The following is a 24,826-nucleotide window of genomic DNA, read 5'->3' as shown; positions in this document are numbered from 1 at the left end:
AAGAGAAAACATATTTTCCAAATGAGACGTACCAGAGGCAACCTCATGACAAATTGCCTATTGGAGACGGAATCTGATTGGCCTGGGATTTCAAAACAACTCATGTTGAAGATGAGGTTGTTTATGTTTGTCTTGTGCTGGAGCAAGTTCTCTAGAACTGTCTTTTCCACAGTGCTTCACAGCCCAGACAGCATGTGACGTGAGGCTTTCTTCATTCTGTCTGGGCATGACGGTGGGGTGTCTTCCTTCACTCTCAGCCTCTTGCCTGTCTGCTCTGGAATTGGCCAAAGAATGCGTGACTGAAGGTCTTGAGCTAAAATGCTGCATCCCTCTCCATCTTCTAGGCTGACCCTCTCTCCTACTCTCTTGTCTTCTTTGCACGGTGCATTTACATTCTGTGTCGTGCGCCTTGAAGTATGTGGCCTAGTTACAGGCATGGTAGCCGCCAAGAGACAGAATTGGAGACAAAAGCTGCAGCCAAACAGGATGGGATAGGAGGCCAAGTGTATTTCTTAGTTCCTATCTTAATTAAAGTATTGATTTCCTTTCAATACAGAGTGTATCTCTGTAATGTCCCTTTTGCCTCTTTGGAGGAAGTTCAAACTATCTATAGAGCATATGGCCTTTCGTGATCTGGACCCTGCCTACCCACCAGCCTTGTATAATCTGGAAAAATGAACTGCTTTTGGTCAAACACATGGTGATCTTGGAGCACCTCGCCAATATGTACCCCTTGCCCATACAGCGTTGGGTAGAGTTTATCTGTTTGTTTGTCTGTCTCCCCTATCAGAAGGGAAATCTGTGAGGGTGGGCACCCTGCCTTCCTAGGATGAGCTGCTGCTGGGATGGTCACTTGGGAGAATCTTGATAAACCCTCTGGAACTTAAGCGAGTCCCCAGTATGGCCCTAAATAACCCTTTGCTGCTATTTCCTTGCCCCATGCTGAAGTGCCCACCGGACAGGGAAACCTTGGCCTTTTTGCTGACTCTGAGATTTTCTGTGTCCCATTAGTTCTTAAAATGTAGCCCAACCCCTGCCCAGCCTGCCACCTTCTTTGTGTAATAAACTTTCAGTCATCTTTCAAGATTTGGATCAAATTCCAGCTCCACACCTAAGACTCAGCGTGCCATGCCCAGATGGCAGTGTTTTCTCAGCATTCTGTCCTTCGAATGCCATCGTTCCGGTCTCTATGCCACGATTCACCAGGGTGCATTGCCCTGTCTGTCTCTCCTGCAGGCCAGGATGGGCCTTGTTAACTTTTAAATATTTGCTTATGGAATTAAAAAGTGAATCTCTCTCTCTCACACACAATTCATATATAACAGGACAAAATAACCACACTAGAGGGTCTCACATTTCTGTGCTTTGTCCTATCATCTCTATTTTTAACTAGATTATAAGCTTTTTTTGGTGTCTGCTTTTAAAGCCTTTTGTTTCTTTCTTTCTTTATTTCAATAGAGTTGGGGGTACAAGTGATTTTTTTGTTGTTACATGCCTGAATTATATAGTAGTAAAGTCAGGGCTTTTAGTGTACCTGCCACTGGAATAGTATTCATTAAACCCCGCAGGTAGTTTTTGACCTCTCTCTCTTCTCCCATTCTCCCTTCTGATCCAAATCTCCAAAGTCCTTTATTACACTCTATGTGGCCATGTGTACCCACGGTTGAGCTCCCCCTTGTAAGTGCATACATGTGGTGTTTGTTTATCTGTCCCTAAGATACTTCACGTAGGATTATGAAATGCTTCTATTTGTTTATTCACGTTTGTTCATTTATCAAATGTGTTTTGAGGGTTTATTGTGTGTCCAAAACTGGAAATGGAAAAATTTAATGTAAGACCTCAGCCTAATCACAGGCAAAAGACATATTTACCTACATCAAACAAAGGAAATGACTGATGGTTGAAAGGTGGCAGTGAAGGAAAGACACAGGAGGTTTTAGTGTGGTTTCAGGTAGCTCCTTACCTGCCCTGTCTGTGCCTTTTGAAGTTGTACCAGGGGTGATGTGAACAGACCTGTGTGACCCCCTTCACCCACAATGACTTTGGAGAGTAAAGGGATGAGTAGCAGGCTGGGAAAATAGGGTGTAAGTACCCACCTGTCCTGCAGGTTCTCAGGGTCCAGATAGAGACCAGAAAAATGGTCTCATTTTCTCATGGTTCACACTAAATTTGGGGAAGTAATCCAAAACCCAGAGATAGTCTCAACGGGAATAGAATATACTCCACTAGAAGAGAGAATTCTGAGAAAGGATGTTTAACAAAACCTTGGCAGAATGCAGAGCCTCAGTCACCCTGGGAAGTTTCTCCAGCCATGGAGAAGTGACCCCTTCCATCTCCCCAACCATCATTTGTCTAAGAAAAGTGGATATTGCAGCAATACCCAGGCTCAAACTGCAGTTGGGAGGGAAAGAGAAATAGTTATTGTATAAAATATTTTAAAAAGAGTGTCAAAGAGAATTCCACGCCAAATCTCTTCTAGATGGGGCAGGAAGCCTAACAAACATGGACTTCTACCATGAGGGGGATTTGCAATGGTCTGAGGCTACTGACTAGTGTAGAGTGGCCTTCTGACCCACCTATAATCCTTCTTGGTAGCTATGTTAGGTATCATTGTCTTTGCCACATAATGGGAGAGTGTTTATGCTACTTTTATTTTTTAAAAAATTTCAACATCTATACCATACTTTGAGTTCCTTCCCTTCAATTTAAAGTCTCCATTACTTTTCAAAATGCATACTTTGTATTCCAGGAGTAGATATTATTCTGCTATTTTTGTTCTCTTTCCTTTCATAACTGCATTAGGTTGGGCAAACCAAAAGGAAACCTAAATGTCCCCTTTATCTACCTCCTTCAAACCCCAGAGCCAGCACAGTCTGGGCTGTGTGCTGACTTTCTGCGCTGGTGCCTTCCTAGTTCCTAAGGCACAGTCCGCTGGCCCCACCCCGCCAGGGCACTCCAAACGCTATTCTATTTCAGAAATGCTTTTGTTCCTCCAACCAGTGAATCTCTCCAGTCTGATCTTGAGACACCTGTGTTCTCCAAAATAATTATTTGGCCTTATTCTTATATTGAATAAACAGGGAAAGATAGAAGGTTTGCATATTGAAACATACATATACCTTTTCTATTCTGCATTACAGATCTCCCGAGTCATTCGTACTCCTCGGGGAAATGCCCTCCTGGTTGGGGTGGGCGGATCGGGAAAGCAGAGCCTGACAAGGTTGGCTTCATTCATTGCTGGCTACACTTTCTTCCAGATCACGCTGACAAGGTAACACGCTTTCACTTTGATGTAGAATGGATTTTGATGAAAGGTTCTTAGATTCCACCTGAAGTCAAGAATACATTTTTCTTATATGTAATCACAGTAATTTTCCTTCTTGATTGTTGACTTATTGTCTTTCTCTTTCAACCTCTGTCACGGCCCATGGACAATTTCACATTAATAATTTTCTTTTGAAATGTTTAATTTTCTCATTTAGTGAATAGCTGCCTCCCTGTTTTTGTGTATGTTATATGTGATACGAATATTGTGTGTACTCCTTTTCAGGCATTTCAGAAGAAATTTATCCCAATTAAGGTTTAATTCAGATTTCAGGAATGCTAATACAATGGAAAAATAAAAAAAAATATATTGATTTACCCCATTCAAACATTTGAAATATTTATTGAATACTGTCTGTGTCAGGCACTGGTTAGGGAAACAAAGTAAATGTAGTCAGTGTCCTGATGGAGCTTGTAAGAACTGAAGGGAAAAAGACAATTGAGCAACTCGTTCAATAAGGTGTGATTTGTAGGTGCTAACTATGAGAAATGCAGACCAAATCCTGTTGAAACTCCTAACCTAGTTCAGAGGATGATCAGAAAAGAATTCCTGGAGAAAGAGATTGAACTGAAACTTCAAGATGAGCAGGACTTATCTCAGAGAAGAAGAGCAGTAAAGAATGTTCCAGGCATAAGGATTAGCACATGTGAAATCAGCTTTGGAAGACTTTAAATATGGCTGAGTACAAGAACGTAAGGAGGCAAGGGGGAAGGGAAGAGAGACGGAGGCCTTTAAAAGGGTGATAAAGAATTGGCACTTCATCCTCAAGCAGTAGGAAGCCACTGATGAGTTGCTGCTGGCGAGGGACGTGTGCCATTTGCATGTACAGAAAATGGGTGGAAGGAGCTAAATTTGAATAGTGACAAGGCTGCCTCAGGGGTCAGGGTAAGCTATGACGGAGTCATGAGTGGTAGCAGTGAGAGTGGAGAAATGGGGAGCACAGAGGCAAGAGATCGTTAGGAAGCTGGAGCTCTTGGACTTGGTGCGTCCTGGTTTCTGGCTTGGGAAACTGGCTAGATGGTGCTGCTGTTCACCGAGACAGGGAACCCCAGAAGAGTAGTCCTCCACTGAGTATGTGGAGTGCAGGGAGAAAACAGAATTAGAAAGCAAAGAGTAAATGGGAAGAGATAAGCAGGGGTGATTCAGAGAGGTTGAAATAGAATTTTTTTTTTCGGCATATTACGGGGGTACAGATTTTAAGGTTTCAATAAATGCCCATTTCCCCCCCTCCCCCCAAAAGTCTGAGTCTCCATCATGACCATCCCCCAGATGGTGCACATCTCACTCATTATGTATGTATATACCCGCCCCCCGCCCCCCTCCCACCTGCCCAATACCCTATTACTATAATACCTATGTGTCCACTTAGGTGCTACTCAGTTAATACCAGTTTGCTGGAGAATATATCTGGTGCTTGTTTTTCCATTTTTGGGATACTTCACTTAGTAGTATGGGTTCCAGCTCTAAGCAGGAAAATATAAGATGTGCTATATCACCATTGTTTCTTAGAGCTGAATAGTACTCCATGGTATACATATACCACATTTTATTAATCCATTCTTGGATTGATGGGCACTTGGGCTGTTTCCACAGCCTTGCAATTATGAATTGTGCTGCTATAAACATTCGAGTGCAGGTGTCTTTTTTGTAGAGTGTCATTGGATCTTTTGGGTAAATGCCCAGCAATGGGATTACTGGATCAAATGGTAGATGCACTTGTATCGCTTTAAGATATCTCCATATTGCTTTCCACAGAGGTTGAACTAGTTTGCAGTCCCACCAGCAGTGTAGGAGTGTTCCTCTCTCTCCGCAACCACGCCAGCATTTATTGTTTGGAGATTTTTTGATAAAGGCCATTCTCACTGGGGTTAAGTGATATCTCATTGTGGTTTTGATTTGCATTTCCCTGATGATTAGGGATGTTGAGCATTTTTTCATATGTTTGTTGGCCATTCTTCTGTCTTCTTTAGAAAAGTTTCTGTTCAAGTCCTTTGCCCACTTTTTAATGGAGTTATTTGATTTTTTCTTCCTGGTTTTCGTGAGTTCTAAGTATATTCTAGTTATCAGTCCCTTATCGGATGCATAGGATGCAAAAATTTTCTCCCATTCTGTGAAATAGAATTTTAAGATAAATCAAGATAAGGTTAGAAGCAGGAAACTAGTTTGGGAAGTTTTGTTGGGCTGAAAATTATTTGAGATTAATATCTAGGTGTGGAAGCAGGAAGTCTTGCCTGTTGGGCATTGATGAGGAAAACATGCTGATGACCCGTCTTTCTGAGGGAGGCCCATAGACACCTGCTAGGACACAGGCTGGAATTTACTAACATTGGGTTGGGAGATCTAGGTATTCAAGCTGTTGTTGTTACACTATGCACTGAACTATAGGGTTCTTCTTGGAGAATAAATGCAAAGATTGCTGTTTTATTCAAGTACTAGGACAGAGAGAAATAATTGTAGTTGGTTTGTGTATAATTCTTCTAGTTTGTTGATAGAAGCTGAGCTAGATCAAAGATCACCTATACAAAAGTGTTTGTACCCCCATAATACTCTGAAATAAAAATAAGTAAACAAATAAATATAAAAAAGATCACCTACACAGAAAAGGATCAGACTCTGAGATTTTTGTTCCTAACATTTGTATCGAACCTTGTAGTTTTCAAAGCACTTTTACATGCATGAGCTAATTTAATCTTCAAAAGAACTTTGTGAGTTAGTAGAACAGCTGAAGCTCAGAGAGGCTATGAATTGCCTACCATCTAAGATCTAGCTGGCAGTTGATTGTAGGATTTCTGGTTTCTAATCTGGTGTGACTTGTGCTGCATCACAATGCCTCAGCAAACTACCCCACCCACTAACTCTCAGAGGGACAAATTATTCCCTCTGCATGTCATACTGGGAATGATCCATTACTGATGAAATGAAGGGCCAAACTCTTCCTTTCCTTTTCACAGGCTGTGAGATACTATCTTACTTTTTAAGTCTTTGCACAGCCATGTGGCCAAGGTTGGGACTCAGGAGCTTCACATTTGGGAAGTACAACCATTTGTTAGATTTCTCAGGTCATAGTATTTGAGGAAGTGGGCCCTTGAGATCCGGGAAACTGGGTTGAAAAATTTCCCCATATGTCAAGAAGCTGGGCGGGATGTTTTCCTTTATTGTTCTTTTTTTATTAAATTTATTTTAATTTTTTTTGTTGTTCATTTTTTTAAAGGGGGCTGTGTCTTTGAAATATTTTCTTTTCTGATGCCTTGGATATCACTTACCTAAATGTCTTATAGAAATATTCATGCATGGCTGTGATATTTCCAATTCTAGGGTTTAGCTTATAGACATTAAAAGCAAATAGAATTAAATATTTAGTAACTTTGTTAAAAATCACGTGGCCATTTGCTCTTGTGCTCTGAATTCTGAGTTCACTTAGTGACTCAAAATACAAATAATAATTTAATAAGTCTGAGTCTTCAGGACTGGAATATTTTCATTTATGCTTTTGGCAGTAATGGGCTACTCCGTATTGGGACCTCTCTAACATTTCTTGATTGTAGGCTGATTTTCACCTAAGGATTGTGTTTGTTAGTGAAAGAAGATTTAGAGTGGGTTATATCATAATATTTCTGGCTATTATACTACCGTGCACTGATTGCTCAGAAAATGAACTCTTTCATGTAGAATACAAAGATGCAACGATTATAATGGTGTTGGGAATGAGGAAGGGCAACTCTTTCACCCCATGTAATCAAAGCTTGAACTGGTTTAGTTTAGTTTAATTTATGAAATGTCTTCTAAAATATCAATTGCATATGAGTGTTTAATAAATATTCTAATTTGACTTTTCTATTATCATTGCCAAAAAAACATTTTTCAAAATGATATATATACACATTCAAATGACATTTGGTTATAGTAAAAATTTTATTTTTTGTGTCAGGTTGACTTTTCAACTCTAGTTATTTTTTTGTGTGAAAAGATATAATTAAGTATAATTATAATGTTTTATGAAATGTGGAGCTTTAAACATCAACTACCAATGTTCATATACAATACATATATCGTAGAACAAAATCAGCATTTTTTAGTTAGATAAATAGTATAAAACATTGTTATAAGGTTTTATGCTTCCCATGAAAACATTTTTTAGCTAATGACCCAATGAAAATGTTTCTTTAGGTCCTACAACACATCAAATCTGATGGAAGATCTAAAGGTTTTGTATAGAACTGCTGGTCAACAAGGCAAAGGAATCACGTTTATTTTCACAGACAATGAGATTAAAGATGAGTCATTTTTGGAATATATGAACAATGTTTTATCATCGGGTGAGGTAGGAGCTCGTTTGTTCTTCACGTGTTTTGTCTCTTCAGATTTCCTCCAACTTAGAGCTCTTTGTACTTCCTTCCATGAGAGTTTTGTGTAAATGCTGTTGGAGATTAGGTGATCAGTATGTTTTCTATGGGATTTTGAAAGACTAAAACTCCCCATCAGAATGTGGAGGTAAGCATTTAAAACATCAGTGAATGCTTCAAGTAACAAATGAAAAAAGAGAGTAGGGAGCCTAGAAGGAAAGTTAATTCAATTTTTAGTTCACCCTCTGGCAGGGCTATGACTTTGCAGGTAATAAGAGAATCATTTGTATATTTCATTTATTTTTATTTTTTTTCATCTTATTGGGCCCACTGGGATACCTTTTATTTTTTATTTTATTTTTTCAGCATATTATGGGGGTACAAATGTTAAGGCATTTGTGTATTTTAAAATGTAGTGACTTTCATCTTGAAAACTTTCAGTTATTTTTCCAAAGGTGAGCTTAAGGACTTAAATACATGCGGAGCTCTATATTTTGATTTTTTTTCATGTGCGTTCACTGAATTTGGAAACCTGTACTTCTTTTAAGGTCTCCAACCTATTTGCTAGAGATGAAATTGATGAAATTAACAGCGATCTGACATCAGTCATGAAAAAAGAATACCCCAGGCGCCCTCCTACCAATGAGAACCTGTATGACTACTTCATGAGCCGGGTCCAACAGAACCTTCATATCGTGCTCTGTTTTTCGCCAGTGGGGGAGAAATTTCGAAACCGAGCTTTGAAGTTCCCGGCCCTTATTTCAGGATGCACTATTGACTGGTTCAGCCGATGGCCTAAGGATGCTTTAGTTGCTGGTTAGTGTGGTGGAAACATTTATGTCAAGGTTTTTGGTTTACAGTGTTTGTTTATTTATTTACATTCTGTGCTGCTTGCTATCTCTGCACTGGGTTGAGCAAACTCACTTTGTCCAATGTTCAAGCATTTTTTCCTACAAGATAGTGCCTTTTCTTAGTTGGGAGGCAATTTTTCCCAGAGTGTGGTTGCCAGAGAATGAGGTCTTCAACCTGTATCCTCCTTGGGTTAATGTTCAATGTTTCCAGGTTGGTTTTTTTTTCAGTGATGCTTCAAGATTTTGCCTCAGTTGGATCCCCAGGCAGGTTCTGGGATGTCTCAGGAAGGCCGTGGAGGTTTTCATCTCATGGATAGTGTTTGGCTTTCTTTTTAAGTGGGGTTTTCAGCCCAAGAGAAGTTAAGCCAAGTGTCTCTTGGACATTTCCTTCTCATGGCTGCGGTGCTGGGAATCAAAGAGGAAAACATTACCCAGCAATCCGGTGCTGGTTTCTGTCCTTGACAAAAAACATTAACCAAAGTGACCTCTTTGAAAGAACTCACGCCAGAGTTCTTTCTACTTCTACTTCTTTCTAATCTTCCATGCCTGGGAACATTAATGCTTCCTCACTCTGTAAATGAAATGTGAATGCAAAAGAAGTACAGGAGATGTTAGCGATCGTACATTTAGTTTCCATCTTCCCCTGCCCAAGTTTTTGGTGAGAAAAAATCTTTGGATCTTTTAAAAGATGGAGATACTTGAGTCTCATCACTGACCCATTACATCAGAACTTCAGGAGAAGCCTGATTCAGGGTGGTAGTTTTCAAACCTTTCATCTCATTTTCATGCTTTAAGCAGAAGAGCCTTATTTCTCCAGTAATAACCCACCAGGTAGCCCTAGGAGATAAAATGGTGAAAAGTAAAAGAGAGGAGGGGCCTTATCCTCTAAAAGCCCCCCACCCCCACTACTGCCTCTGCTGTTGGGTGGTACTCCATCTGAGAACAACCAGTTAACCTGTCTCCTGCCCTTTATGGTAGGAGAAACGGGGGAGAGTTAAATTGGGGGATTGTCATAGGTAGAAGAAGCCAGTAGGATCAGTATGGGGACTAGAACCCACAGGTTTCTTTCCTACCTATCTATCATTTATAAATTATTTATTTATCTATCATCTCTCTATCATCTTTCTATTTTTTTTTAAACAAACTGTTACCCACTGGCTTAGTTTTGTTCTTAGCACACCACTATTGACAATTTTCCAATCCAATGGGGCTTTTAAACACAGAATGTTTTAACATGTTTGAAATAATGTACAGTACAGTTCTCTCTTTGTCTTATAAAGCTTGAGAAAGACCAGTGATTTAAAAGTTTAAGTCCCACGACAATGTAAACATAAGTAGGAGGTAAGATTTTAAAACACCATGAAGCAGGATATACATGCAGAGCACAAATCAAGAGTATTTCAGAGCTGTATTAAAGGTTACTCTGAAATCTGATTATTAGTATGCAAGTACTTTGTAAAATGCCATGGAAGCTTTTTATCAATAATAATAACAATACCAATTTCAGGTGACAAATATTGTAATATGCCGTAATTAAGATGATTTAATTTAAATATGGAGCTCTTCCTGCTAAGTCCGTGTTTTAGTCATCCCTTCTTTTATAAGACAAAGTTCTTATTTCTTATTTCCTGTGTTAATTTCTCACAAATCTGCCCCATTCTTTTAAATCTCATCACGTCAACCAGAGCCGAGATTACATGGAGGGTGGGGAAACTTCCATTTCTGTGTCCTTAGCTCTTCGCAAGTGTCCTGACCTTCATGCGTGACTCTGTATTTGTTCTTTTATTCCAAACATATTTAATGAGCTTCATGCCATTTATGCCATTTATTTAGCCAGGCACATTAGAAGGCAAGGCGGACTCGTTTCTTTACTCTAGGTTCTTTGGTCAGGAAAGCTCATCTGTAGCCTCCTGTATGATATGCCCCATCAATTTTTATCTTCAGTCTAGCCTGTCTCCTGGCTTGAAATCTGTTACTCAGCTGCCTGCTCCATCCATTCTTAGGAATGTTTTATAAGCTCCTGAAATGCAAAATGTCTGAAACTGAACTGGTTCTCCTCTGCTCTCCCTCTCCTGGGAAATGCCATCATCGTTCATCAAACTAGGCCACCAGAGACCTCTTTGTCTTTAACACCTTCCCTTCCTTCAACTCTCAGATCTTATCCATCACCAAGTCATGTCAACTTTATCTCCTAGGTATCGGTGAAATCTGTCCAACTCTCCCTTTCACTGGCAGCCTAGGCCAAGCTGTCACTGTCGTTCACCTGGAAAACCCAAATAGCTTTCTAATGGTCTCTCCTCCTCTTCCACCTGTCTCCCATCCATCTCACACTGCAGACAGAATCATAATGGTAAAAGCACAAATCTAATCACATTGCTTTCTGCTTAAAACCTTCCATGACTTTTCTTTGCTCTTAGGAAAAAGAGCAGTATCATTAGTATGGCCTTCGTGGCTGGGAAGAGCTGGCCCTACTTACCTTTCCAGTCTCTCTTGAGGTCACTTTTTCTTCCTGCTCTGTTTCCCTAGATCCCTGAGCACCCTATTTTTCTTTGCATGCAAAGCTCTCCTCCCATTCTTCCTCACATACTCCTCCTCTGTCTGGGTGACATTTGCTCAGCTAACTAATTGTCACTTCTTCTGGGAAACCTTCCTCTGTTTCTCCCTGTTCCCTCACTAAGCCCAGTCCCCTGTTATTTCATAGTACACTGTACTTTTCCTTCTTGGGACTAACCTCAGTTGGTAATTTCTTTATCTAGTTGTGTGATTTATTTGATTAATGCTTGTCTGTCCTACTTGAATAAAACTCCATAAGGTCAAGAACTACATATCTTTAGTTCGTAATGTCATCCGCTGCAGGTGCCTGATACTTCGGGTGTTGAATGAATGAATCAAACTGTGTAAACATTCATTATCTTTCTGTACAGTGGCCCTAACTCACTTGCAGTCTTCTGTAACTTCATACAAACCTCTGTTTTCCCCTCCAGGTATACCTCTTTGTCCTCTGAGCATGCTTCCATTGTCCTTGTCTTTCCACACATTCTTTTCATATCAAGAATGTTCTTCCACATAGTTTTTGTTCCTGCAAGTTCCAAAGCTTAATCAAGATTCATCACATGCTTCAGTCCTCCTCTGTTCACTTAGGGATATTTAAAACTTTTCCCTTTTCTTGGACTTCCTATAACATTTATGTTTTATATAATGCACCTGCACATTTAAGTATTTTTAAACCTTTTGGTAACCAGTAAGGTTTTGTGGTTATATCTCCAATATAGATTTGTAAAATATTTACAGCATGCATACTGTATGGATGTTTAGTGCTAGTCGTAGTTATGGATAAAATAATTAAAAGGCATAAGATGTTCCTTTCTTCAATACATAAAAAATGTTATTGGGAAAACCAGTGTTTACATACCTAATACTAACCTGCCTTACGTTATTGTGAAAGAATACAATCTGTGGGTATTGGAAGTGCTTAATACACTTAGGGATTTCCATTTTTAGAAAATTAGCATTAGAGTTTCTAGAGAATCTATTATTTAAATTGCCTTAAGGATGCTGATATTGAATTAAATCATCTCCCACTACATCAATAGGGAAATATAGCATTTTATTTATGTTAGCATTTCATTTATATTAAAAGAAATATCTCTAACAATATAAAAGTATTCAATTATTATGTATTTTTCTAATTTAAAGCTCTGAAAGTTAATACTAGATTTTGTAGTATTTTAATAACTATAGTACTTTGGAAAAAAAGTGAGTTTTTTATATGTATGAATTCAAATTGACTGAATCTCTTGAGAAAACATTTAAAGAAAAATATGCTTTGTTTTATGTTCTGAAATCACCAACGGTGGGCCCCCATGCTGGCATTGTTGCCTTGGTGATTGGATGTTGAAATCTCAGAAGGGCTTCCCATGGCCTCTTGACTGAATTGCAGCAGGCTTAGGTCTGAGAAGAAGTGTTCTGATTCTTTATGTAACCTTTCCTGAACCAGAGATTGTAAGTCTCTGGGAAAATCTACTTAGAATCCATCTCATTTTTATTCTCTCTGACTTTTTGGAGAGACAAAAAGACAACTTGCTACATAAAGAAAAAGGCCATCATTATTGCTACTCTTTGTTCACGTAAAAGAAGGGAAAAAAAATCATTACATGGCAAATACAAGGAAGTTTTCAGAAAGTGGGTCCTTCCCTAAGGATTTCCCATAATGTCAAGTAAAGCATTTATTAATAGCATTGTACCTGGCACAGAGTAAACATTGCAACTATTGTGGTTAATACTCACAAAAAATGTTTCATAGGTAAGGATTGTTCTTATTGATATGATTCCAGTGGTCAGACTTAAACTTCCTAGAATTTAAACTTTTCTTTGTTCTGGTTGCTTAACTTATATGAGAATATAGGACTTGCGATTGTCTCAATTTATTGCCTTTCTATGCTAAACTGTACGTGTAACCAAGCTGATGAGCAGCCTCTATTATTTATATAAATGTAAATCCTGCCCCACAATCACAGCATTAAGAACTTAATGTAGTGATCAGCTACTAATGATGCAGAGATACCATTTTGATGCATTTGCTCACTATCACCTGTTAGGCTTGCTTACTGGGTTCTTTTTATTTCCCTCTCATTTTTATTGGCCATATTTCTATTTACAGCTCTTATGCACGTAGGCTATTTCTTCTAATACACAAAAATGGCTGTGATAATTTTTAACTGCATAATGCAAAACATTGTAAATTCCTTGGGACTGAGACCAAGTTTCATATTCTCCTTTCATTCCGTGGCATCCATCAAAGTGCCGGCTATGTAGCAGGCATTCAATGTACATGTGGTGATTGATTAGCTGATATTATGGCCTATTCTTATAGCAGGAATTGCTCCCCTGTGTGGCACCTCGGGGAAGGTGAAGGTCTCCAAAAAGAGATTTTTTACCCAAATGTTTATAAGGAATACCGTAAATTAGAACTGACCACAAATGGCCAGCTGCCACATTTAAGAACAAGATGACCCAGGCACAGAACAATTTAGTGATGAACATTTCCACATGCCAAATGCAGTGAGACCCTGGGGGAATTAAGGGGATGACAGGTTCTGAGTAAAAAAAAATAAATGGGATTGTTAAATATGAGTACCAGGTGGGCACTGATTTCTGAGTTATTTGTACCATTTTGTCCTTATGTAAACCATAAAACAGGTGGGCTGCTGCCCAGAACCTGCAGCTGTGTAGAAGAAACTTCTTTGCACAAGTACCAGAAAACAAAGAATAATGATAGCTTTAAAGTATTTTATAGTTTTGTACATAAAACAGAAAATAGAATTGTTGATGTTATAGGCCTGGGGCCAAAAATGCTGCCATAGACCTACCTAGCTGGGGCTACAAAAATGGTATGCAGTCCTAAGAAATATGTAAATCTTTAATAAATAAGCAGTTAATTTTAAAAATGGTATTTCACATTCATATTTCAGACACTGTCATCTTTATTATTTCTAGTGTCAGAACACTTCCTCTCTTCCTATGATATTGACTGCAGTTTGGAGACTAAGAACGAAGTAGTCCAATGCATGGGCTCCTTTCAGGATGGGGTGGCCGAGAAGTGTGTTGACTATTTTCAGAGATTCCGACGTTCTACCCATGTGACACCCAAATCATACCTCTCCTTTATTCAGGGGTATAAGTTCACATATAGAGAGAAACATGTGGAAGTGCAGACCCTGGCCAACAGGTAAATGTGAAGTTTAAATACAAAATTATGGTAAAGCAGTGGCTCTCTCATAGGATCAGATTTTCCCCTAGTGGGGATTTTGCAACTCGTGGAGATGTTTTGTTGTGGGTGGCAGGGCAGGGGTATTATTGGCATGTAGTGGGTAGAGGCTAGGGATGGTGCCAAACATCCTACAGTGCACAGGGCAGCTCCCACAACAAGGAATTGTCCAGCCCAAATGGTCAATGTGCTGAGGTTGAGAATCCCTGCTCTAGAGCCTACCTGGAGGATTATCCCACAGTTCCTGGAAGCTTTATTGCTGCCTAATGGGATAAACCATTGCCTGGTTTTATGTGGCCTACCATTTTATTATAGAAATAATAGCCCTGGAAGGGAGTTGAGAATGCAGACACAACCTCCTCCCTCCTTTTGCCTCTCTCCTCTCAGCTCTTCTAAGTGACTAAAAAGAGCAGGGCTGATGCATATATTCACTGCCTGGGAATACCCTGCTTCCATGAAGTTCGTTCCAGATTTCACTGCTCTGCCCTGTGCTTTCCTGAACAATCAGATCTCCCAGAATATGGCCACAATGAGCCAGGGTTGCTGTGTAAGGGACCCCTGTGTGGGTGATTGCACTAAATGACTCTGAGGGCTCCCAGCTTTAAGATCACATTATTTCAAGTTCAGGCGGGCAACTAGTTCCTTCCTAAGGCTGTTCTGATGGCTTTAAATTAATTTCTTTTCTTGAGCCTGAATTTTTCTTCCTTTAACTTCATTGGTCTCTTTTGAAAAACAGAAGTTATTTATTTTCCTTCCTCCATGACAAGGCTTCAGACATTTGAAGTCTATTGTCATTTAGCCTAATGTCATTAAGCCGGTTTCCTGCACTGTGCAGATTTTAGATCCACCATTGTTCCTTTTTCGTAAAGCATGTTCCAGTGGATTCACTCTTCCCATGTGGGGTCTATGAAGAACATACTGGAGTTAAACCTAGATTTATGTCCTTTTTGCTAAGCCACTTGAGTTTGCTATTTGCGTATACTCATTCTCCAGATATGAGCATTCCTACTCATTTGTGAACCAGTGCTTGGCAAATGTAGCCGAGTACCACAAATTTTAACGTTGCTTACTTTGGATTTTCAATTCTAGAATGAATACTGGCTTGGAAAAGCTAAAAGAAGCTTCAGAGTCTGTTGCAGCCCTGAGCAAGGAACTAGAAGTAAAAGAAAAGGAGCTACAAGTGGCCAACGAGAAAGCTGACACGGTGGGTGGACGTTCACACGTGTGCCGAGGCCCCTTTGAAATCCCAGTTCACAAATGTTAATGGTGTCACATATTCACCAAATTGGAACCATGGACATATAAATGATTCATTTCCTTTGGAATAAAATGTTCTTCATTATATGTACGAAAAATTGGGCAGGTGGGCAAGATCCACATTTCAAGGCAATGATGTGCATTTTCAGATGGGTCTTTGGTAATTTTTGATGAAATATTTTTTGCTTTTTATTGAATTAGGTCTTAAAAGAGGTGACGATGAAAGCACAGGCTGCCGAAAAGGTCAAGGCGGAGGTACAGAAGGTGAAGGACAAAGCCCAGGCCATTGTAGACAGCATCTCTAAAGATAAAGCCATCGCTGAAGAAAAATTGGAAGCAGCAAAACCAGCATTAGAAGAAGCAGAAGCCGCATTGCAGGTAAATCTATGTGATGTAACAGATACCAACTTTAGGGTACAGGAGGCAAACGAAGGCAAAACATTGATAACAAAAAGGAAATGCTCTATGTGACACTGGGGCAGTCACATCAACTTTCCGAAACAACATTTCCTCATTCATTGAAGACATTGGAGTGGGAGATCTGTAAGATACAACATTTTCTATAAATTATCCAAATAAAGATCTACTGATCTGATGTAGCTCATCTGATGTAGCTCATTAATGACAGAGTTTGGGCAGGCTTCCCACACAATTAGATAATTCAGCTGGGTGGCAATAACAGAAATGGTGAAATTTCAAAGGACATTGGATTCCAAGAAAGTAAAATGAGTTTAACGAAACTAGTTCACACTTTAAAAGGCTGGTCTAGTTTTGAAGACTCAATTCATACTCAGGAAGTTCTAGGTACATCCAAACATGATCCATTTTGGCATCAGGTTGCATAGGATTCTTTCTAACTCAATACTAATCTGATTTTAACCAGTTCAAAGCAAAAATAAAAAAAATACCTCCAGATGTTAAAATAGAGGTTATATTGTCATGCCATAGAGAAGATTATGTAACAGTCATATTGCTTTGCCTGCACAGAAAAGAGGAATTTAATACTTAGCTGAAACAGGTTGATTTTCAGATGTACCCTTCTCCTCAACTCCTTTTCCCTGGGTCCTTAATATAGCTGAGCATAATTCTTTTTTAAAGTTAAAGTAAAATAAGCATGCCCAGCCCTTACATTTTATATAACTTTAATTTGACCCTGCTTTCTCTGCTGGCTGCTGGTCTATTTCTCTGTTTTCTTTTATAGCCACACATCTCAAATAAAGGTCTATCTGTCATTTCCAGTTCTTTGCCACAAATTCTCCTTAACTTCTAGCTGTCTAGCTGTCACCAATGCTAGGACATTAAAACAAACGTTTTCAAGGTGTAAAGTTACATTGCTAATTTAACAAGTTCAGTGTTTTTTCTTTTCCCCCGTCCTCAGAGAAAAAAGATCATTAGCCTTGATGAGAAAGTCATTGGTTTCCATCACTGGTTACCTTTTGACAGGAGGGATGCAATGCAAACGAGATGGAAAGTTTTCAAGACCTAGAAGGAGTGTGCCTATACTATTTGCCCTGGAAATAGGACTGTATCCAATTCTTACATTTAATATTTATCTAATACATATTCCATAAAGAGTTTAAGAGACAGAGCAGTTATCATCAACCCAAACAGGTCTATGTGACTATTAAATAATTTACTCTGTAAGAGTACTAGAAACGGAATGGAACTTTTTTTGAGAGAGAGCTTAGTGAAATTCATATTGCTCAAGCTCCTTCATTTAAAGGTCAGTTCCCAGCTAAGAAACCTCTAATTATTCAATCTGTCAGCCCTGCGGCTACCCTCTGGTGGCAGTACACGGTGACAAGTCTGAGTTGCCTAAGAGAGAGGCAGCTTCTTGACCTACATAGCTAACGAGCAAAAAGGCACTAAAAATACTGCATTTTTCCTGGTTTCGAACCCTGGTATCTACTTATATGCTGAATATTCTTTTTCTTTGAGATTACGCTTTTCTTTTTTTTTTCTGGCACAAAGTGGACTGTGCAGTTTTAGCGAAGTCGCAGCTCCTTATCTGCTCGCCAACATTTCTCTCCTCTAGTTGTCAGTTTAAAGAGTCAAAATTTGAACTTTTGGGGGCATGGTGTTTCTTTGGGATTAAATATGTATGTCTAGACCCTATGGCTCTGCATGTAATTTAGAAATGTTTTCTGTCCTCTGCTGAGACGGTAGCATTCAGACAGGAAAGGGTTTTTGTCTGCACTTGCTTATCTGAGCTGGGATGACCCTTGCCCTTGCTCCCCCAGACCATCAAGCCTTCCGACATCGCCACTGTCCGCACGCTGGGCCGGCCCCCCCACCTCATCATGCGGATCATGGATTGCGTGCTGCTGCTGTTCCAAAGGAAAGTCAATGCAGTGAAAATTGACCTGGAAAAAAGCTGTACCATTCCTTCCTGGCAGGAATCTTTGAAACTGATGACTGCAGGGAACTTTTTACAGAACCTACAGGTTGGTAGTTCAACAGTGACGGGCTAAGAGGGAACTCAGTCTTCGCTGGGGTGTCTGAGTCCTTTAATAGAATACGTTTCTAAAAAGAATTGGTTTTACATACATATTTCTTTCCAGCGTAGAATTTTCTCTTTCAAATATAAGACATTATAAGCATTAGAGCTTTTCCCGGCAGATTTTAGTTATATGAAAGCATCATCAGTGATATGTATACTTCAATAAAAGTTGAAGAGAAACATTTTTAAAAGACAATATATGTGTGTATATGTGTATATATTGTTTTATGCGTATATAAACCAAATACACACACATATTTATATTTTGCAATTCTCAGTAGTTTTTTTCCATCTTAATTTACAACTTTCAAATTTTATTATGAGACAGTATTATACTTGCATGTAACAAAATGTACAAATTTTACGTGTACAGCTTGATGAATATTTGTATATGTATATACCTATTAGTGAACACTGAAAGAAAAATATATATATTTCCGGACCCTACAAAGCTCTTCTGTGTCCCAACCTTCCCTTAAAATAATTTCCCTTAAAAGTCCCAAATAACTTCCCTTAAAATAATTATTACTCTGACCTTTATCCAGATAGTTTTGCCTATTTTAAAATTTCCATATATGAAAGTCTATCTTATGAGCTCTTGTTTTGACCCCTTTTATTCAACATGTCTGTGAGATTCGTTTATTGTTGCAAAAGATAGTATTTCCTTCTTTTCTCATTGTCATGTGGCTTTCCAGTATATAAATATACAGTAGTGTGTGTTGTAAATGTTAAACAACTGATCCTTCAAGGGGGAAAAAAGAAAAAACAAGCAAACAAAAGCTCTAATTTGAAGTGTTTGCCATGGCGTCACTGTTCCCACGAAGGCTATTATCAAGCTACCAAAATGATGTCACTGAATGTAGAATTGGAAAGAGGTTCGTAGTAGCATACCATCATATAGTATATCCATCATACAGATTCAATAGACCTAAATGGCCTCGAAAACAGAGATGATAGTAAAACGTAATTAAATGATTGGAAAGTGGTGAGTTTTAACCATATATTATCTTTGTTATAAATATAACTTATTTAATTGTAAATTTATATAATTTGATTTTTAATAATGGCTGCATTTAACAAGTTTGTAAAATTCTTGCACATTTCACAGTTATTTTTTTATGAACCTGTATGAACCAGCACCAATGTGAAACACTATATTATGCTTCAATTTGTCCATAGTACCGTTGCTGAATTTTTGGGTTGTTATTAAATTTTGGATGTTATAAATAAAGCTGTTATGAATATTGGCCTATTTGGTGGCTGTATGCATGCATTTCTATTGGTCGTATACTCAGGAATGCAGTTTCTGGATCTTATATTATATAAGTTTAATTAGCTTTGGTAAATAGTGCCAAAGAGTTTTCAAAAATATTTATTTAAATATCAATTTACACACCCACCAGCATTGTATAAGCTGCTCCACACTGTCACCATTTTCTACTTTTAGCTATTCTGATGGGTTTGTAGTGTCTTATTATAGTTGTTTTAATTTGCATTTCCCTAAGAGTAATGATGCTGAAAATCTTTTTATAGGTTTATGAGTCTCTAGAGAAATTTTTTGTTAAAACCCGTTGAAGTCTCTTGTCCACTTAAATTATTTTTATCACTTTGTAGAATTGTTTAACATAAAAACATGACTAATTTGGCATTTATTTGTTTGCAAATATCTTCTGGGCTTTCTGGGTTAGTTATTCACTTTATTAATGATATCTTTTGATAAGCAGAAGTTCTGAGGTTTAATGTAGTCCAATTTATCAATATTTTCTCTAATAGTGTTTTCTGTGTCCTGTTTAGCAGATTTTTGCCCACATCTAAGGCAGAATAAATTCTGTTTTCTTCTGGAAGCTTTATTGTTTTGTCTTTCATATTTAAATATTGAGACAACTAGTTGGGAATACACAGTCCACATCTATTTCTTAAGCTATAACTTTAGCACTATCATTCAGTCTTCAATTCACCATTGCTCAAGTAACTGCTAGTTCCCTCACAGTAGCTATAATAATAAGTAGCTTATGAAACTGGTGGGCCATACAGACTTGTCCAAGATAATTATGATATGAGGCTCTGCACCAATGAATTTGGACTTTGAATGGAATCCTAGTAGGTGACTCCTTCTTCCTGCCTTATTTACCTATGGCAGAGCCCCTGCTCGTGGAAGCTCCCTTGCTATTGTCTTTCTGTCACCCCCCCTTCTATGGCTCAGAGACAGTCTTCTGGCTTTTCTGGCTTTTCTCTGGCTTCACTATTTTTCAAGTCTCGTAACAGGAACTTGCGTTAAATGAGGTCTGAATGAGAGTGTTCTCTGCATTGTGTGATGTGATCTGTGAAGGCTTATGTCACTAAATTATTTAGGTGCTAAATTCCTTTCTGCTTGGAAAACATTTAATCATCTTCTTTCAAATGATCAAACACCACTTTTAAAAGATCCAATTTCATTGTTTGGTCAGTCTTCCCTTTCTGAATGTGGGAAGGCATTCTTAATTCATTTCTGCTACTATTTTAAAATTTTATCCCTCCAGAAGGTAATAATTCTCTCATACTCTTGATAGTTCTATGATTAAAAATTAATTCATCACCCTCAAGGCCTAATGTCCAAGTTATTATCTTCACATTTCGGGTGAGTTTAATGAAACCTCTGTCTGACTACATTAAGCACTTAGTTGCTGATAAGTGATAAATATATATGTCCTCAGGCCGAATATACCTGTGTGTTTGTTTTTCATTGTAGATTTTATGGGTTTGTAATTCATCTATTTAGGATTAATGGAAAGAAATTTTTATTGCTTTGGAAATTCTATTAACTACATTAGTGTTCATTACCTAAATAATTTACTCTTTCTCTGGATCCCAGTCTATTTATTTAGGGTTGGTATCTCTTTCCTACAGAAGACAAAGTATACTCTAACAGACTTCATTGCTACTTCATTTCCTACTGTGCTTTCACTTTTAGGAAGTTTGCCTAATATGCTGAAACATTGACAAAATGTTAATATGATACCATCCATCCATTTTTGGTTGTTCAATAGTTTCAAAGGCATTGAGAGCTCAAAGTATGACTTCATGGGAAGAAGTGTTTTCATTTTTATTATACTTGTTTCTTCCGTAGCAATTCCCAAAAGACACAATCAATGAAGAGGTGATAGAATTCTTGAATCCTTACTTTGAAATGGCAGACTATAACATTGAAACCGCTAAACGCGTATGTGGAAATGTAGCCGGTCTTTGTTCGTGGACGAAAGCCATGGCCTCCTTCTTTTCTATAAACAAAGAGGTGCTGCCCCTGAAGGTAAGTGTCCAAGGTAGAACTGTGTGAAACATGCCGGGAGGAGTCTCTAGGTCAACTGGTCTTGTTTTTTCAAAGTAGCACAGGTACCTTTGTTCTGTGGTGTAATCATTCTCAGTTCGACAGGGAGAGCAACTATTAGAAAGACTGAGGATAGGGTGGTTTTTATTCCGTATAATCCCACAATTTTATGGGTTTTTAAGTGTGGACTGACTTTCTGCAAGGATACTAAGTCCATGGTGGGCTGCTGGATATTTTTCCTCCACAGTGTTTGTTTTATTTTGAATTTTTAAAATATTTTTAATTATTATGGGTACAATAGTTGTATATATTGATGGGGTATATTTCATGGTTTGATACAGGCATACAATGTGTATCAAGTCAGTATAATTGGAGTATCCATCATCTCAAGCGTTTATCATTTCGTCATGTCAGGGATATTCCAATTCTGCTCTTAGTTATTTTAAAGTATACCATAACTTACTGTTGACTATAGTTATTTTGTTTTGCTTTCAACTATTGTTCATTCTATCTTTTTTTTTGCACCCAGTAACATTCCCACTTTATCCCTCCTTCCTTGCTACATTTCCCAGTTTCTGGTAAGCATTATTTTACTCTCTGTCTCCATGAGATCAATTGTTTTAATTTTTAGCCTCCACGTATGAGTGAGAACACAGGAAATTTGTCTTTCTATGCTTAGCTTATTTCACTTAATGTTCTCCAGTTCCATCTAGGTTGTTGCAAATGACAGGATTTCATTCTTTGTTATGGATGAATAATATTCCATTGTATATAGGTACCACATTTTCTTTATACATTCATCTGTTGATGGACACTTAGATTAATTGTCAATCTTGGGTATTGTGAATAGTGCTGCAAAACATGGGAGTACAGATATCTTCTTGATATACTTATTTTCTTGCTTTTGAATGTATACCTAACAGTGGGATTGCTGGGTCATATGATTGGTCTCTTTTTTAATTTTTTTGTGGAATCTTCATACTGTTCTCCATAGTGGTTGTGCTAATTTACATTCCTACCAACAGTGTCTGAGGGTTTCCCGTTCTTCATATCCTCACCATCATTTGTTATTGCTTGTCTTTTGGGTAAAGGCCATTTTAACTGGGGTGAGATGATATTTCATTAGAGTTTTGATTTGCATTTCGCTGATGACTAATGATGTTGAGCATTTTTTCATATACCTGTTGGTCAAATTGGGGTGGGGAATCTGCAGTCTTGGGGCCACATGTGGCCTTCCATGTCCTTGAGTGTGGCCTTTCGACTGAATCCAAACTTCACAGAGCAAAAGGGTCTTATAGGCATGCTTCATTCTTTTAAACTCTTTTTTCTTTTTTTTATTCTGACTGTGTATTTTCATATAGACTGTCTTCAAGCTCACTAAGTCTTTCTTCTCTTTGATTAGTTCTGCTGTTGAGAGACTCTGATGCATTTTTTAGTTTGTCAATTGAATTTTCCAGCTTCAGAATTTCTGCTTGATTTTTTTTTATTTCAATCTTTTTGTTAAATTTATCTGATGGGATCCAGAATTCCTTCTCTGCATTGTTATTGAAGTTCGCTGAGCTTAAGAACAACTATTTTGAATTACCTGTCTGAAAGATCACATATCTCCTTTATTGTAGGACTGGTCACAGATTCTTTTTTTTTTTTTTTTATTTCGGCATATTATGGGGGTACAGATTTTAAGGTTTCAATAAATGCCCATTTCCCCCGCTCCCCCCAAAAGTCTGAGTCTCCATCATGACCATCCCCCAGATGGTGCACATCTCACTCATTATGTATGTATATACCCGCCCCCCGCCCCCTTCCCCCTCCCACCTGCCCAATATCCTATTACTGTAGTACCTATGTGTCCACTTAGGTGCTACTCAGTTAATACCAGTTTGCTGGAGAATATATCTGGTGCTTGTTTTTCCATTCTTGGGATACTTCACTTAGTAGTATGGGTTCCAGCTCTAAGCAGGAAAATATAAGATGTGCTATATCACCATTGTTTCTTAGAGCTGAATAGTACTCCATGGTATACATATACCACATTTTATTAATCCATTCTTGGATTGATGGGCACTTGGGCTGTTTCCACAGCCTTGCAATTATGAATTGTGCTGCTATAAACATTCGAGTGCAGGTGTCTTTTTTGTAGAGTGTCATTGGATCATTTGGGTAGATGCCCAGCAATGGGATTGCTGGATCAAATGGTAGATTCACTTGTATCACTTTAAGGTATCTCCATATTGCTTTCCACAGAGGTTGAACTAGTTTGCAGTCCCACCAGCAGTGTAGGAGTGTTCCTCTCTCTCTGCAACCATGCCAGCATTTATTGTTTGGAGATTTTTTGATAAAGGCCATTCTCACTGGGGTTAAGTGATATCTCATTGTGGTTTTGATTTGCATTTCCCTGATGATTAGAGATGTTGAGCCTTTTTTCATATGTTTGTTGGCCATTCTTCTGTCTTCTTTAGAAAAGTTTCTGTTCAAGTCCTTTGCCCACTTTTTAATGGGGTTATTTGATTTTTTCTTCCTGATTTTCGTGAGTTCTAAGTATATTCTAGTTATCAGTCTCTTATCGGATGCATAGGATGCGAAAATTTTCTCCCATTCTGTAGGTTGTCTGTTTACTTTCATGACTATTTCTTTGGCTGTGCAGAAGCTTTGTAGTTTGATCATGTCCCATTTATTTATGTTTGTTGCTGCTGTGATTGCCTTTGGGGACTTCTTCATAAACTCTTTGCCCAGGCCGATGCCTAGGAGAGTGTTTCCAACTTTTTCCTCTAGTGTTCTAATAGTTTCATACCTTAGGTTTAAGTCTGTTATCCAGCGTGAGTTGGTTTTTATGAGAGGTGAAAGGTGTGGGTCCTGTTTTAGCCTTCTACAGGTGGCTATCCAGTTTTCCCAGCACCATTTATTGAAAAGGGATTCTTTTCCCCAGTGTATGTTTTTGTCTGCTTTGTCAAAGATTAGATGGCTATATGAGGGTGGTTTTATATCAGTATTCTCACATCTGTTCCACTGGTCAATATTCCTATTTTTGTGCCAATACCATATTGATTTAATTACTACAGCTTTGTAGTATAGTTTGATATCTGGCATATTAATGCCTCCCATTTTGTTTTTGTTGCCTAGAATTGCTCTTGATATTCGGGGTCTTCTTTGGTTCCATACGAAGTGTAAAATTATTTTTTCTATATCTGTGAAGAATGCTGATGGGATTTTAATAGGTATTGCATTGAATCTGTAGATCAGTTTGGGTAGTATAGACATTTTGATGATATTGAGTCCACCGATCTACGAGCATAGTATGGATTTCCATCTGTTTACATCCTCTGCTATTTCCTTCCTCAGTGTTTCATAGTTCTCCCTGTAGAGGTCTTTTACGTCCTTGGTTAAGTATATTCCTAGGTACTTTAATTTCTTTGTTGCTATTGTGAAGGGAATTGAGTCTTTGATTTGGTTCTCAATTAGATTGTTGTTGGCGTATATGA

The 24,826-nt window shown here is 38.3% G+C and overlaps 1 protein-coding gene across 1 annotated transcript in view; it reads left to right on the top strand.

The window, feature by feature from the left end:
• DNAH5 (dynein axonemal heavy chain 5) overlaps positions 1 to 24,826 on the top strand; it is a 259,158-nt gene that overhangs the window by 174,242 nt on the left and 60,090 nt on the right. The window contains exons 53-60 of the mRNA XM_012790275.2: positions 3,141 to 3,271; positions 7,493 to 7,646; positions 8,217 to 8,484; positions 14,016 to 14,247; positions 15,376 to 15,490; positions 15,745 to 15,921; positions 17,784 to 17,987; positions 21,150 to 21,329. Coding sequence (XP_012645729.2) covers positions 3,141 to 3,271; positions 7,493 to 7,646; positions 8,217 to 8,484; positions 14,016 to 14,247; positions 15,376 to 15,490; positions 15,745 to 15,921; positions 17,784 to 17,987; positions 21,150 to 21,329 — 1,461 coding nt within the window. The remainder of the gene's footprint in view (positions 1 to 3,140; positions 3,272 to 7,492; positions 7,647 to 8,216; positions 8,485 to 14,015; positions 14,248 to 15,375; positions 15,491 to 15,744; positions 15,922 to 17,783; positions 17,988 to 21,149; positions 21,330 to 24,826) is intronic.

Source organism: Microcebus murinus, chromosome 11, assembly GCF_040939455.1.
Source record: "Microcebus murinus isolate Inina chromosome 11, M.murinus_Inina_mat1.0, whole genome shotgun sequence".
In the NCBI taxonomy this organism is placed as follows: Eukaryota; Metazoa; Chordata; class Mammalia; order Primates; family Cheirogaleidae; genus Microcebus; species Microcebus murinus.
The sequence above is the reverse complement of the archived record's forward strand: the minus strand, read 5'-3'. Positions and strand labels throughout refer to the sequence as shown.